The sequence below is a fragment of the Phodopus roborovskii genome, unplaced genomic scaffold (assembly GCF_943737965.1).
Source record: "Phodopus roborovskii unplaced genomic scaffold, PHOROB, whole genome shotgun sequence".
In the NCBI taxonomy this organism is placed as follows: domain Eukaryota; kingdom Metazoa; phylum Chordata; class Mammalia; order Rodentia; family Cricetidae; genus Phodopus; species Phodopus roborovskii.
In genome coordinates this window covers 52,799,542-52,816,194 of record NW_026126511.1, presented here as the reverse complement: position 1 = coordinate 52,816,194, position 16,653 = coordinate 52,799,542, and the positions used below count along the sequence as shown (strand labels likewise).

The 16,653-nt window shown below is 43.0% G+C and overlaps 1 protein-coding gene across 1 annotated transcript in view; it reads right to left on the bottom strand.

Annotated features, from left to right (window-relative positions):
* Positions 1–1,266: 1,266 nt before the first annotated feature.
* Positions 1,267–16,653, bottom strand: part of Nup58 (nucleoporin 58) — a 49,551-nt gene continuing 34,164 nt past the window's right edge. The window contains exon 15 of the mRNA XM_051195580.1: positions 1,267–1,650. Coding sequence (XP_051051537.1) covers positions 1,568–1,650 — 83 coding nt within the window. The 3' untranslated portion in view covers positions 1,267–1,567. The remainder of the gene's footprint in view (positions 1,651–16,653) is intronic.

The following is a 16,653-nucleotide window of genomic DNA, read 5'->3' as shown; positions in this document are numbered from 1 at the left end:
CTATCACAACATCCATTCCTTGGGTCATAACTTAAGGAGTTATTTTGATTTCAAGTCTTTTAAAGAAATATCCTTCCTAAGACTAAAGCTGCCATAGCAACAATTCTTCAGATGAATCTGGACAAAGTCAACAGAAAGCCCAAGAAGGATTTACAATCTGGAGGCCACTGGAGTTCAAGACATTCTGTGTCTTTAACTTAGTTCATGAACTGTCAGTGTACCCAAACAACAATGTATGTTCCTTCCCGAAGGAATTTTTGCTTGATGTGCATACTTCGCTATTCCAACATTTAAACAATGTCTGGCATGAACAAATATCTGTTGACTAATAGGAGGAACATGAGAAGAGTGTACTCATAAGAATGCACTGCATAATGAGTGGCTGTCCATAAATACGGAAAGATGGTCCCAGTGACTAACCACCAGAGGACTACAAATTAAAACCACAGTGAGGGTTACAGAGATGGCTCCATGGTTAAGAGCACACACTTCTCTTCCAAAGAACAAGGGTTCCTTCATTTCCCAACATTCTTGTCGGGAAATTCACTCAACCACCTGTAACTCCAACTCACAGCCACCTGCAAGTCAAACTCTAGGAACACTAGACACCCTCTTCTGGCCACACACACACACACACACACACACACACACACACACACACACACACACACACACAATCTTTTAAAAGTCAAAATGAGATTCTACTTCAAACCTTCCAGAGGACAGTAACAACATATAGAGTGGAATACTCATTCAGTGTTAGTTAGAATGGAGAATGTACTGCCACTTTGGAAAGTTTGACAGTTCCTTAAGATATTAAATAGAGTTAGTTACCATAAGACCCGGAATTTCTACTTCTTAGTACAAACCCAAGACAACCAAAATCACTTGTTCCCACAGAAATTCCTGTCCATTATTGTGCATAGGAACATTAACTGTTAACACTGAAAAAAGGGAACTTTTTGCTGCCTCATAGATCAATGTGTCAGAGGCACACAACTAAATATTATTCTGGAAGGAATGTCGTGCCAATATAGAATATCCTTGAAATCAGTGTGCTAGTTGAAAGGATCCAGACACATCTACATGGAACAGGGAAATAAAGGGAAGTGGAGAGCGAGAGCTGAAGGAGGTAGAGTGATGGGGGATGAGGGCTAATGACAATAGAGTTTGAGTGGTCAGTAAACACAGTAAAAACCACCTGAGCTGTAAACTTCAGACTAACGTGAATGGTATCTCAAGATGTTAAGAGTGGCACAATTAAAATTATATTCAGTTCACTCTACTTGGTCCATTTTATTATGTATCAGTGTTGCCTACTTCATCTGTTCATTTCCCACAATCCACTATAACTGAATTGGTAGCCAACTTCCCAACCCCAGGATCTAGTACATGATCTATTATTAGTTTGTCCTAAAACATGGAGGCCACGTTTTCCTTCCTGAATTCTAAACATCTCAAGCAAACTCACTCTATGCCTTGTGTTACTCCTCTTAAATAACAAGAGTCACAAAACGAGTGTCAGACGTTCCTTGCAAAGCAGGTAATTGTTGATTTCAGTAACTGCTCAGAACTGGATTTTTCTTCCCAGTTCATTAGTTTCTGTAACACTGGGTTTTCGAAATCCAGTTATAACGTGTGATTTTTTGCCTGAGAGAAAGAGAGAAATAGTTTAGACTGCTATAATGACAGTTATTATTTATTGCATTCTGACCTTGCCCAAGGCATACATTTACATACCTTACTTATGCTAATTTATCCAAGTGTTCACTCTATAAGGTCATTACCTCTTTTTTACTAAGGAGACACAGGATGCTAAATAATTGACCTAATGGCAACACTGCCCAGTGGTGGTGATGAGATCCAATCCTAGCACACAGTTGAATGCCTGTGTGGAGGAGGGTGATTAATTACTGATTAAGAAATATTCATAAAACTAAATCCTATGCTAAGTATTGGTGATACAAACCCAAACAAATAAAAATAAGATAGAACCTCTGGGATTACAGTCTAACAGGGGAAGTCGTTGTATCACTTAACAATAGAAACTACAACATGCTGGGTGTGGTTTTAATATCAACATGGTCTCACATATATGAATAGTTGGTCCCCAGTAGGTGGTGCTGTTTGGGAAGACTTAAATAGTGTGGCTTTGTTGGAGAAAGTACATTATTAGAGGTAGACTTTAAGTATGCACACCAATGGCAGGCGTTGGTGGTGCATGCCTTTAATCACAGCACTTGGGAGGCAGAGGCAGGTGGATCTCTGTGAGTTCGAGTCTGTGGTCTACAAACCTTGTACCAGGACAGGCTCCAAAGCAATACAGAGAAACCCTGTCTTGAAAAAACAAAAGGGGAAAAAAAGTAACTAATGTGGTATTTATCACAGGTATACCATCTGCCAGAAGGAGGTGATTGCATACTGTCTGCTGTAGGACCTGAGGAAGAATAAAGAAAGGTAGGCACCTAAAAGCGAATGTTTATTTCAGATGAGATAAACCACTCATGCTGTGAACTGAAACTGTCAAAGCGCACAAGGTTTTTGGAAGGGTCTCTGAGAGGTCCAAAAGGAAGGCAGAAAAAGCCAGACTCTGAGGGTGCTTGTGTGTGACAAGTTACAACAGAGAATGATAAGTAGCCATGAGTATAGGCTTCACTTGATTAATCTTACATCTGAAGAGATAAACTATGAACTCCGAGAAAACAATTTTGTTGATCGATGAAAGCAAAATTCCAGACTGGATGCTGTGTGAAAAGTTAATTTAAGAGTTTAAAAGACAAGGAGCAAACTAAACAACTGGAATTTCTTCCTCTTTGGAGTATGTAAGCCAGGTATGGACTTATAATCAAAGCTAGCAGCACGGCTTGTAAGAGATGCAAGGCAAACAGCTTACCTAATTTTAAAAGTTATAATAATTGCATTAAGAGTCTGGGGATGTGACTTGGCACTTGTCTAACATGCATAAGGGCTTAGGTTCAGCAAAATACATCGTACATGGCAATAATATGAAAATTACATTAACAATAAATCTTTAAAATCCAATGTGAATTTTACATCTAAATGATCTCAGGTTTTCCTGGAAACTACTTAGTTTGCATTTTTATTTAACATAAATAAATTGAAAATGCCAGGCAATGGTGGCACATGCCTTTGATCCCAGCACTCCGGAGGCAGAGGTAGGCAGATCTCTGTGAGTTCTAGGCCAGCCTAGACTACAAAGCAAGTTCCAAGACAAACAAAGCTACACAGAGAAACTCTCAAAAAGAGAAGTAGGAGTAAAAGAAGAAAAAGAAAATGCAGATTCCCAAACCCAATTTGTTCTAAAAACATTTGATTGTTTAATATTATAGGTGTCATTTTAAATGCATTTTAAAACTTTTTAAAATGTCATGTCAAAGCTCCCATGTTTTAAGGGTTCCCTAGCCTCACGTGGCCAGGAGATACAATTTTAGACAGGGCAGATTCCATTATCATTTCAACATCAGAATCACTTACCAAGCTCTTAGTTAGCTTGTAACAGGTCCACTAATTATATTCATTGTTTTCTGAGAGGGGATTTAAAAGTAGAGAATCACTAATTCTAGACCAGTATCAAAAACCAAAACCAAAACCAAACACATGGGAACAGCTCAGCAGTTAAGAGCACTTGGCGATTCTTGCAGAAGACCCAGGAGTCATTCTCATCAGCTCACAATAGTCTGTAACTCCCATTCCAGGAATCTAATGGCCTCTCCAGCATCCACCAGGTTCAGGAACATATATGGTGCACCAAGACTGGTGGCTGTCAAAGTTTCTAGTGGCTCTCAGGGGGCAAGTAAGCCCAGTCACTTGTGGCAGTATGCTGCACCCACAGCCCCTTAGTAGGTCCTCTTCTGTTTTCCTGGCAGGATTCCGGCTGAGTCCATGACGCCTATGGAAGGACATAGCACAGCCCCACTTGTCGCTGTGTGACTAGGTTCTGCTCAATGTGGTATGCAGCTGTGATGTAAGCCACCTTCAGATCACACCCTTACAAAGAAAGTAAGTGTGCTTTGCACTGTCCCTTTCTTCTGTGCGCTGGAGAGCACACTGACTCCACTATTCAGAAGAATGACTCAAGGACTGGCAGGTTTGCCCTAGAGGAGTTTGTGCGTCCAGATCCACCAAGCAGTCACACTCTGACTGCCTGAATGATCACGTCAGAGAAATAACCCACCTTCCTTAGCCCACTACATTTGAATCACTTAACAAAGCAGCTTTCTGCCCTATTTGAGCCATGTGGGGGGAAAGATCAGTGAAACCCCATAAACCAGGATATTCAGCAAGCTATTTCTGCAATAGGTTAGAAGACATGTTTGCCTTCCCAACTGAACTCTACCACACCCTGCAGAAGTCCCACAGGCAACCTGCAAATAAACAGACATGGCTGTACTCCAATAAAGCTTTATTTACAAAAACAGGCAGTGGGGTAGATTTGGTTCACATGCCATAGTCTGTCAACCTTTTGTCAATTGCCCCTTCTTCCCCCACAAAGTTGTGCAATAAATAAATAAATAAATAAATAAATAAATAAATAAATAAATAACTTGGCTCTTACAGCCTTGGCTTCTTAAAGGGGAAAATTAATCTATATTCTGAGAATTCATTATTTTGGCATGATTCTCAGAAGGAAGTGTGGGCCAAGGGGTAGCCCACACTCCCAGCATTCAGGATGCAGAGCCAAGAGGTCTACACCAAGTTTCAAGCCAGTTTGAACTACATATCAAGTTCTAGGCCAGCTAGGGTTATACACTGTTTCAAAACTAAAAATCAAACAAACAAGCAAAGCCGAAGGGAAGGAAAAGGAGAGAAACAGCAGTATGAACTTTTATTTCTCAAGAAGATTCTCTAAGTGGGATTTATTTTAACGAGGTCCTGTTAGAATGTGCATTCAGGAGCCTCACAGAAACAAATGAAAATTGCTTCTGAAGTATCATCAGCCTCAGGAATTTCCAAATGATAAGTTCCTGTCAAAAATAAGCTTACAAACAATAATAATACAAAAAGGGGGCAGACTAGTCACGATAAACAAATGTCAGCAAGATTCAAACACAGTATGACCCTCAATCGTTTACTTTGGAGTTTTGGGGGGTGGGGTTCAAGACAGGGTTTCTCTATGTAGCCCTGGATGTCCTAGAACTTGCTGTTTAGACAAGGCTAGCCTTGAAACTTAGAGATCTGCCTGCCTCTGCCTCCCTAGTACTTTGATTTTTGAGATGAGGTATTGCTATGTAATCCTTGCTGGTCTAGAACTTCTGATACAGCCTCAAACTTGGGGAGATTCTCCTGTCGCCTTCTCCCAAATGCTGTGACTACAAGCATGCCCAGTCCCTCAATCACTTTAAATATTAAAATTGTCAATGACAAATATAAATGTGTTGAGTACTACTATCAAAAAGTGGCCAGACATGATTTTTGAAGGACCAATTAGAACTTCTAAAAGTGGAAAAGGGAAATAAATTTAAATTACATGAATTCTGAATAATTGATATAATGAAATTAAAACTTCAAAAGGTACCCACAAACTGCAAAGACAATAAGAACAGGAAGCAAGCAAAGGAAGACATGACTGACTCAGGAGATCACAAAAGCTAAATTTTAACCTTAAGCCATTTATATTTCTACCAGTGTAAAGATGGGACTAAAAATGGCCATTTCAAAAAAGAGAAAGTAGAGAGTATTTTCTTTGTAGAAAACAAAGAACTATCAGTCTCTTCCAACTATCAGTTTTTGACCTCATAGAGGCTGTGGTTGCATGTACAAGACCTGTACAAGATCAAGCCAGCCAAAATTTCAGCACGGACGAGTAGGAACTCATAAACTTCCAGCTCTACATGAGGAATTATTTGAGCAAATGGCTGCTTGGAGAAGAGACTTGTTTCTTCACGGATAGTCTCTGAGAAGCTACTCACACTACAGTAGTACATGGTTCTACAACTATAACATTCTGGCAGCAAAATACACTCTGGGGATAAAGAAAAAGGGGGGGGAGGAGGGAGAAAGGAAAAGAGAGAGGAAGGAAGGAAGATAGATAGATAGATAGATAGATAGATAGATAGATAGATCTATTTTCTGGCCACAGGTCCATTCATAGCAGCTGTGGTGGCCGCCGGCCTGAACAAAGTCAAGCCAGTCAACATTCTCTCATGGAGTGGGAAGGGGTTCATGGTTCCCTGCCCCTAACTGAGAAGCAATGGACAGGCTTCTGAGATTAGGAGAGTAAACTTGGTAGGCTTGTACAAACTCCTGGTATGTTGACCATGTCCTATTGGACAGCCCCACACCTGTAAGTATATGGGAAGTTTCAAACTAGAGTCTGCCAGTTATTGGGGGGGGGGGTTAAATTGTGGTAGGGAGGTAAGGTGTATCTGGGAGGAGTTAGGTAGAAAAGTAGAAGCCAAATGATCAAAATTCCTTGCATGAAACTCTCACTAAAGACAATTTCAGAAGATGATCATTTGTGTACATCTACAGATGGCAGGAAAATGATGACCTGGAAAGCATTAGACTGAAAAAAGCAACCCAGACTCAGAGAAAAAACTGTGTTGTCTCATATGTGATCCTGACTTAGAACATCTACATGTATATACATAAGTGGGAAAGGAGTGAAGATGCAGCTATGAGACTACAAAGACCACAAACATGGAGTTGTGCAGAAAAGGGCAGGCAATAAGACACATGTGACATGAAAGCATCAAGGAGGCTGTTGGGTACGGGGGGAGCACATGGGGGGCTTTTGGACCAGAGAAGCTGCAGAACCTGCATGAGACCCAACTAGGCCCTCTGAATGTGGGTGACAGTTATGTGGCTTGATCTGTTGGGTCTAGGACATATCCTGTGTATATGAACTGACTTTTTGGAGCCCAATACTATGGTGGGAATACTTTGCTCAGAGTTGATACAGGGGGAAGGGGTTTGACCCTACCTCAGCTTGGTATGCCAGACTTCATTGACTCCCCCAAGGGAGGCCCTACCCCCTCTGAGAAATGGATGCAGGGAGGTGGGGAGAGAGAAGGGGAAGGAGGGGGAGCTGGGCTTGATATGTAAAATGGAAAAATTTAAATAATAAAAAGACTTTTTAAAGGAAAATCAAGCTTGTAAAAACTTATCTTAAACAGCAAATGTCATAGATGGTGAACATTAGTGATGTATACCTATAATGCAGGCTTCAGGCAAACTAGCAAGATGCAACTTTGAGCTACATAGCAAAATATAGACATAAATTAAAATCAAAAACATACAACAAGGCCCCACTCTTCCCACAAAGGACTACTACTGACAGCTCAACAGCTGTGAGGGAGGGGTGTCACTTTCTTCAGTGATGCAACAAGTATGCTGTCCTTGTTCCCGTAAAGAATGTCCTACTCATGCTCAGGCAAAAAACGTTAAACTCAGGAAATCACACACAAGGGAAAAATGATAGAAGCAGGGTTGGGACTGGAGAAAAGGCTCAGTGTATACACACACTGGCTGCTCTTCCAGAGGGTCCAGGTTCAGTTGCCAGCACCAACATGGCAGCTCACAACACTGTAACTCCAGTTCCAGGGGATCCAGTGCCCTTTTCTGGGCTCCTACAGCAACAGGTACACATGTGATGTGTAGGTACAATATACAGGCAAAACCATAGACACAAAATAATAAACTAGGAGGGAGGCTTGTTGGGTTTTCCATAGGAGAGGAGGCAGATGATAAAAAAAGGTTAAAACAATTCACAAACAAATGAAACAATGAAAATTAACATACAAATTGAAGTGTCCTAGGATACCCCACAAAAAAACAAAAAGAATGAAAAAGAGACAGGACTCTCTGTAAACTTTTCTAGTATATCGTTGTCTTAATACAACCATCCATTTGTAACAGGTTCATTATCAGCTGGAAAAGTGAGGTCTAAGTTAGAAAAGATCATAAGTGTAAAGACATGGTTCTGAACCCAGACAGCTCACAGAAGAAAAAAAAAAAAATCTTAGTACCCACTAACAGAGCTCCTACTATAGGAGCCACCAAGAAAAAACTGTCAAGTGACCTAGTGCTAAAAAAGACAAAGGCAAAACAAAACTAACAAACAAACAAAAAGACAAAGACCGTTACATGCAATTATATGAAAACAAATGGCTAATATGTGTGGGCACACGTATTTAAAAGCTCAACTGATTTACACTGAGAATTAGGATTACAAATCTGAAGAAATGAATACTGCTACACACTGGTAGTAAGATTCAGAGCAATTGGGGGGCAATCAAAATTTAAAACACACTTTATATACTATTTAGCAAATTCTTTTAAGAATCAATCACAAAGAAGCATGGAGCATATGCATGAGAGAGGAAATCAAGGGAAGAAAACACCAAGCTGAGAGCCACAAGCAGTTTTGCTGTATGCAGATAACAGTCCAGCAGACAACAGTCTAAAGGCTGAAGGCCATTTGGCTGAATTGAGCCTTTTATACCCCCATTCCCCTTGGCCCAATCCACAGCAATCCAAAGTGATATATAATTTGATTTCTCAACAGAGTTTGCTCAGTTCCCCCAGAGGGAGAATTTTTCACCCAAGCAGCAGAATTTACAAGCCATTTATAGTGCAGGAAGGAAGAGACAAAGTGAGCTATCACAAGAATGTTAGCCTGTTGCTTCTCGAGGCCATCCGTTACATTCCCCTGCTTTAATGATAGGATCCCTTTTTGGGTCACAGAACATCATCTTGGCTTATCGGCGTTTCCATCGCATCATAAATGTTAGTTTTTATCTCAACTGTGCTTTCTATGAGCATAGAGATGTTTTCTGCCAAGGGAATGAGAGAACAGAATCAAGCAACCAACCAGGATTAAAAGGCACAGCACCTATGAGGCATTTGAATTTCTCCCAAGTGCCAAAACTATCTTCCAAATAAATCCTGGAAGTCCCAAAGCCTTCAAAATTTGGATTGGGGCCCAAGTAAGCTGTGTCATTCCATCTGTGATGTTGTCTACAGTCTTTGCTGGTCTGCTTAGGTTGAACTTTCCATAAAGGCAAATAGTCTCAAGTCAAGTGGTTTTGATAAATTGCACTAATATCTTGTCTTGTTGATTAATTAGCAACTCAAGAGCAGTGTTGAGTTGTATTACTCATAAATCCAAGAACAGTCTGTGGCTAATGTTGCAGTTTACCATACAGAGTTGGTATGCTAGCCCCAGGACCTATCTCCTGTCCTAATGGCTGGACCAGAGAATACTGAGTTATATGTTCCTAGAACCAGTCATTGTCTCCCTGGTCACTGATTTTTACAGCTGGTGTTTTTTTCTTTCTCTGAATATCCAGCCCTTGCATACCCATCCTCTGGCTGTTCCCTGTTCCAGAGGGGGCAGGAAGGAAAAGGCCATGAGAAAGCACCAGTACACAGTCATCTGGCAAACTTGGTGGAGTTCCTGCTATTCTCCCAAAGAGCCAATACACTCCACATGGGGCTCCACATCATCCTGTCTCTGTCAGAGGGGAGAATAGTTTGACAGTATATGGGAGTCTGGTTCATAGCAGCCCTTTTGAGTGGTACCATCATAAAACCTCCAGCCCAAACATGCTGATTTCCACAGGTGAAGTGACATGCTTCCCCACTAGGCAAAAATTTTCCCAGTGATTTAACTTTTGAGGAAACAGACCCCTCTAGTTAGGTGGGGTATCTGGTCTCATAATAGGGCTCTAGAAGACTAAATCATCCAGCGTCCCAGGCCCATTCATCTCCTGGGTCAATTCCCCCATATACATAACAAGACCAGATAGAGAGACTAGGCTACAGTCTGTCATAATTAAGAACAGATGTGAGTGCACCCTCATAGTAGAAAGAAGGATGCATGGGGGAGGCTCAGAGTAAGAAACTAATCCTTCAACCTGCAGGACAGTCCCAAGGTTTGAGTTGGCTGTAAGTATTTCAAGACAGAGGACCTTTCTCAACTCTGGGCTTGCTGGCTTGAAGACAATGAAGTCAACATGATGTAAGCCCCTGACTCACAGCAGGATGTGGTTACACCCTCCTGGAGGCAACCCAGCCACCCAACTGAAGACATGCCATTACTATGTTGTCCTCAGTTTCTTTGGGGAACCAGGTGCCCCAAAGAATTGTAAAACTAGCTTGTCCTAGACCCAGCAGAGATAAGGGCTGTTTATGTGGGAATTGTTTTATTGACTGTACTTTTGTCCTTGTTGGAGTCTGTGACATAACCTGTTGTAATGGATCAAGCTTGTCTTACGTTTCCACATACATCAAAGAGATTGTCTTTGGTGCAGAGGGATCAAAGGCTGTGTTTTTATAATAAGGTTCTGTCCCATCTTTGAATTTCTAACCATTCACAAAAGGGGGCAGGTACTGGGGGTTAAAATAGCTGAATTGATCTTCATGGTCACAAGTTCTTGAGGTCTTTTCCTGGGATTCAAAATGAGTGTGACAGAACAGGGTCCAGGTAACCCCATGCAAGAATGACAGGATGGTTCAGAGACCATGACAGAGCCAAGTTAACAGAAAAGAGGTAATAGCCATGCATCGCAAAAGAGGTAAGAGATGGCTAACCTGAGCCTCTGGCCATGAGTCTGCTGGGGCAGCCATCTGAATCCTTTAGCAAAGGCCCAAGGCAGGATTAGAAGAGGTAAGAGCAAGAGAGTTGGCAACATATTCATGAGCCAGTAAGAAGAGCAGCAGTTTGTTTGTCCCACCAATGGCTGATTTCTCAAGGTTCCATCATGAGGAGGCCAGGCGGCTTTTTGGAGTGACTGAAGCAGGGCTGCTGTTCTCAGGTCTACTTGTACTTCTTGACCTCTTCAGTTCCTTCCGTGGTGCGGCTGGATTCCTTTGGATGGTCAACTTGCATGGTGTCACTGGATCAAGAACACATTCCCAGTTATTGGAAGCTGGATTCTCTTTGCTCTGATGAATCCTGGGAGACATCTTGGCCGCCTTTACTGCAGTGGGAGTGGGATAAAGTAACAGTGAGTCGACCTTTCCACTAAGGCTTCGGGACCTGGACATTCCATTCTTTTACGCAGAGAGCATCTCCTGGTTTAAAGGAGTGTGTGTTTGTAGTTAGGTGTACAGGCAACTGCTCCCTGGCTTTGTGATGAATAGGGGCAATGCTGAGCAGAGGCCCTGCATCTGCTGTCTTAAAGTGATAGTGTCCAATCTTTTAAATTCCCCTGTATTCCTCTGACAAAGAGAGGATGCCCACAAAGGATTTCATAAACAGAAAACCCTGTTGGGGAGTAGATCTGATTCTTAACCAAGCAATTGGCAGCAACTGGTCCCAATGTTTTATGAGCACTTTGTTGTAGTTTAACTTTACTGTTCACATATTCCACCTTCCAAGAACTCTATGGATGACAGATATAGTTTGTGTAGCTTCCAGGTGATTATTTAACCCTGTAGCTACCAATTTGTACTACTATCTCTGCTGTGAATGCTGGTCCATGTCTGACCCTATAGTAATGGGAATCCCAAACCCAGAAATTATTCTTTTAGAAGCCATATTACTTCAAATTCCCTTTCTATAAGCACAGGAAAGGCTTCTATCCAACCTGAGGATGCACATACAAAGACAAACAAGCATTTTCAGCCCCTCGCTTGGGGGAGCTCTGTAAAGTCAATAACCACAGTCTCAAATGGTGCTCCTCTAGCATTCTACTGCCCTCAGCTCATCACAGGTTATTCCAGGCACATGTTTACACTATTCACATGTTAATCAAGCTACATGGGGAAGGAGAAACATAAGTATCAACTTAACATACTTTCCAGAGATGTCCAAATGACATGAGGTTCCTGATGGCGTTGTTTAACAGAGGTAATGGCTTCAGTAATAACTATCTGCATCTGTGAAATTACGACCACCCACTGGGGAGATGATCCCCATTTTCAGTCCAAAGCCAAGCCATTTACCTAGCTGGCTTGGAGATACCGAGGCTGTAGCAACTGTTGGCCCTGCCCTTCCTTGCAAGCTGGTGGTGTTTTTTTCACCTTTTGGCACACTCTGCACTTTCCCCTGGAAGTTGTGGCATTTCACTTCTGGTGTCCCAACACTGCACAGCAGCCACTTGCTTAGGGGCTACACATCCTCTAAGAGTTCTATGATCTCTTTGCCATATTTCATGTCTTTCCTGAGTTGATCGACCCCTTTCTTTATACAGGGCTCTGAGCACATACAACATGGTGCAAGCACACCATGTTCACATTCATCCCACTGCCAGCTGCAGCATGGAAGCTGAGTTCTACACTCTGTGCTGGTCGCCTTGGGCAGAAGCTTTGCCTCAGCAGAACTGAGGGTCATCAGAGAACCCTTCTTCTATAAGACTACTGCCATCACTAGGACTTTAGGTATCTCTGTTAGATCAGCCTGCCAGAAAATACCTCATCAAGACTTCAATGTAGTCATGACTCGGCTAGCCTGGCACAACAGGCAATAATGTTGCAGGGTTTAGATTCTGAACCACTTGTAGTTGAATGCATAGGTTTGCACATAGCATTCATTCTCTGCTATCTGGCCATCCTAGCATTTGTGAGTCATTACTGGCTTTTCTATCCTGTTGAAGTTATCACTTGTCAGCCTTATCAAGAGTGCATGGAGTGCACATAGGCAGGGTGGCCAGCACAAAGCCATAAAAGCCAGCTGTTCATGTCATATTAAAATGTTGGGGTAATGCCAAGACCCCAACATCTGACAGCATATTCACGCACATGTAAGAAAGGTTTATTACATCTGGAAGTCTGAAGCCTGTTAAGTACCTGCCTGATTTCTTCAAACACTTTGTTTGCCTTTTTCTCCATAGTGAGGCTTTCTCCCTGCTCTGCAGCTTTATAAGGCTGGTTTTTCTAGAACATAGATAACAGTCTCTCCAAGAAGCCCTCAGCTCTGAGGGCTACAAAACTAACTAACATCCTGCTTTCTCTCAGGACCAAATGCGACAAATGAAACCTGAGAGTACTTAACTGTATGTGTGTGTGTGTGTGTGTGTGTGTGTGTGTGTGTGTCATGTGGTGCTTTTGTTTTCAGACAGGGTCTATGTAGTCCTGGCTAGCCTGGAACAGACAGTCCTCAGTACTTAACTCTGTGTGTGTGTGTGTGTGTGTGTGTGTGTGTGTGTGTGTGTGTGTGTGTGTGATGTGGTGCTTTTGTTTTCAGACAGGGTCTATGTAGTCCTGGCTAGCCTGGAACAGACAGTCCTCAGACTCTATTTGATCTGCCTGCTTCTGCCTCTCAAGTGCTGGCATTAAAGGTCAGAATACCTGGCCAGACTGGGGCTTTTTACTAGAGTTTATATTTAGTTTTCCATGGCAGGGTAAAGAGTGCTATGTCCTCTACACTTTTTTGTTGACTCCAGCAATAAATCATCTACATATTGGAACAGTGTACAGTTACACTGGTCAACTAGCACAGTGCCAAAAACAGCAAGATAATTTTTAAATCTGGGGTAATCTGATCCAAGTTAATTGTCTTTTGTCACTGTTTTCAGAACTTGCCCATTGAAAGGCAAAAACAGGCAGCCAGGATGGAGGAGTGTGGATCCAGAAGCCGATCCTTTATATCTGAAGAAAGGAGCCTCAGCAGGACCAGACCCTGAAGGGTGTGAGGACTAGGGACAGCTGGATGCAGTTACTGTCATTTACTGCCCTAAGTTCTGCAGTGGAGGGTAATCACTAGTCCTGTGTCTCTGTCCTGGCAAGAGAACTTGTGCCTCTTTGAGGGGCATTGCCTCTGGCGAGTGATGTATTCCTGGTCTTAACTGGAGGAATGTTTCAAGGGAGCCCTGTTGAGCTGACCTCAGCCCATAACCCAAGAGCTGTGAGAGGGAGCTCAGGTCCCTGTTGTGGCTTCTCAGTCAGGCCAAATAGTCATCATTTCTTTTCTCAGGGTCAGTAGCAGTCAGAATTTTTGTTTCAGGTCTTCCCAGTCCTGGGGAATTAACGGTAATTTGAACTTGCAGCTTTCCCAGGTCATCCCAGCAGATGCACTATACAACCAGGATAATAAAGAAAGTCAGGGTAATTTCATGGCTTCCCAGACTAACAGCAAGACATGAGAAGCTGCCTATGGCTTCCACAAATGGTAGTGTTTCTGAAAGGGGCAGAATGAAGGGATGGTTTAGATCACAATAAAATAGGTGGTCCCAGTGTTCATATAAAGTCAACTGGCCAGCTTCAGCAGTTATTTTGACTATGCTCTTACAGGTCCAGTGGAATGGTCCCTAGTCTACTCTTCCTGTTTTCTATAGCAGCTAAGCCTACATTCTCATTTTCCTGGGACCTCTAACTTTCACTGGCTAGGATACTATCATCCAGTCTCTCCTCATGCAGGACCTGAGCAGGCATTCTCTGCCTCCAGTGGGTATTCATTTTTCAAAAGATCTTTCTATGGCAATATGCACACTGGTTGAGCCAATTTCACCTCTGAGCAAGGTGGTCTATCCTATCAGCCTCCCCACTGGCCTCAGTGCCAATTTGGTTGGACACCGCCCCACAGGAGCTCTGAGCGTTCTTTCACAGCAACAGTCACATTTACTTTTCTTTTTAACCTTTGATCTGCCTCACATTTGGCTTCCTAGTCTCAGGAACTTAGACACTCCTAGCAACTGGCTGGCATTCACTCAAAACCTCCACATGTTTTTGCAGCTTTCCTCTGATGTCTCTGAGCCTTGTCAACAAAGGCTGCATTAACTCTGTTGGTTCTTGGCTGCTTTAACGTCCAATGGAACGTGGACTGCTTCAGAGCCTCTCACAGAATAGATCCAGGTCCTCCACAGGTCCCCAAAGCACTTCTGAGACACCCCCCTCCCCACAATGTTTATCACCTGAGCCTCTTTCAACCCTACACCCCACCATCCCACTATCACTGGGGTCCCAATGGGACCTCTTCAAGAAGCAGGTTTGGATGCCATCTGACATTGTGTGTGTGTGTGTGTGTGTGTGTGTGTGTGTGTGTGTGTGTGTGTGTGTGTGTTGATTTTTCCATTTTAACAAGTCAGTGGCAGGAGAGACTGGTAAATTGCCTCCTGAGACCTGTTCTGATTGGTGATGATGCTGGCACTGGCAAGACTAGGGGTCTCAGGGCTCCCTTCCCACCAGGTGCTGGTGGCACAGGTGGTGACAGGGCAGGTGCTTACAGCTGTACATATGGAGAGACTTCTGCTGGCTCCTCAGCTATAACAGGGTTTGTCACTCGCTTAGTTTCTGATCTAAATTAAGGCACCAGTACCCTACCATAATGATCCTGCCACCAATCAATGTAAGGAAACTGGTTGGGATGCTCTCGATCTCCTCTTAAACATCCCAATATCTCTATATCCAGTGACCCCTCTCATGGGGACATCCCACTCCCAAATATAGCTAACATGTTTCACAAAAAGCCCAGTTTTCTGGGAGAGTTTGACATTCACTCTCTACCTTGAATATCTCTTCTGGAAACTGTAATAGTCTAAAGGTGTAGGCTTACTCTGTTGTCCACCCAGTAGAGAACATCCACTTTTTCAGTTCTTCAAATATACAGGGTTCCCCTCTCCCTGCCCATGGTTAGATACTCATTCCACTCCCACCCCTCACCCAATGCTCAGAAGTCACTACAGAGCTGTGTCCTTTGCTGTTTTTAACCAGGTTACTCAGACAGCTCTAGGACTCTCAGACAACTGTTCTCTTCCACTCAGTGGAGTAAGATAGCTGCAACCCAAACCCTATGAACCAGGTTCTTACCAGTCTGATGAGTAAGGTCCCCAGACCTGGTTCATGGGCCTGGATTCAGATGCACATTCAGGAGCTTTGTCCCTCTGAAGAGCCAATCTCCTACAGACTAAATAGCTCATTGGTGCCAGGCAAGTAGCCACTCCTGATGCCCTAGAAATACCCTCTCCCCTGGGAAGTGGAGGAATTGGGGAGGCAAAAAAGGTGAAACCACTTCCTGGTCAATGCATCAAAACTGCAGGAAACCAAGGGAAGAAAACCCCAAGCTGAGAGCTACAAGCAGTTTTACTATATGTAGACAACAGTCTAAAGGCTGAAGGCCACTCAGCTGAATAGAGCCTTTTATACCCCCTGTTCCGATGGTGCCATCCACAGCAATCCAGAGTGACAGTTATATTGAGCTTGCTTAGTAGGAAATGCTCAACTGCCCAATAGGCAAGCAGCAGAATTAACCACAAGCCATTTGTAGTACAGGGGCAAGGAGTCTGGTTATAAAAGGGACAATGAGATACCACAAAGTGCCAACCAACCTGTTGTAGGCACTTCCTGTTACTTCTCCAGGTCTCCTACCATACCATGTGCAAGGATAGTCACAACTACAGATTTGAACCCAACTGACCACCAACAGAGAACAGGTGAAGAGATCCCTGAACAATCACTGGGGTATGAACAGGGAAAGAGTGCGCAATGGCAATCTCTATGAGCTTACACGGGAAGACGGGGATGTGCCACAAAGCCAACCTTCTTGTTTAAAATGAAGCTAGGAGAAAACAATAAAATAAGAATACAAAGAGAGGGGGGAGGGAAAGAGAGGGAGGGAGGGAGAGAGAGAGAGAGAGAGAGAGAGAGAGAGAGAGAGAGAGAGAGAGAGAGAGAGATCACAGAATGACCACTCATATACACTCAAAGAACATTTTCAGAACAGTCTGGCAAGAGCAACCCAAACAATTAAAG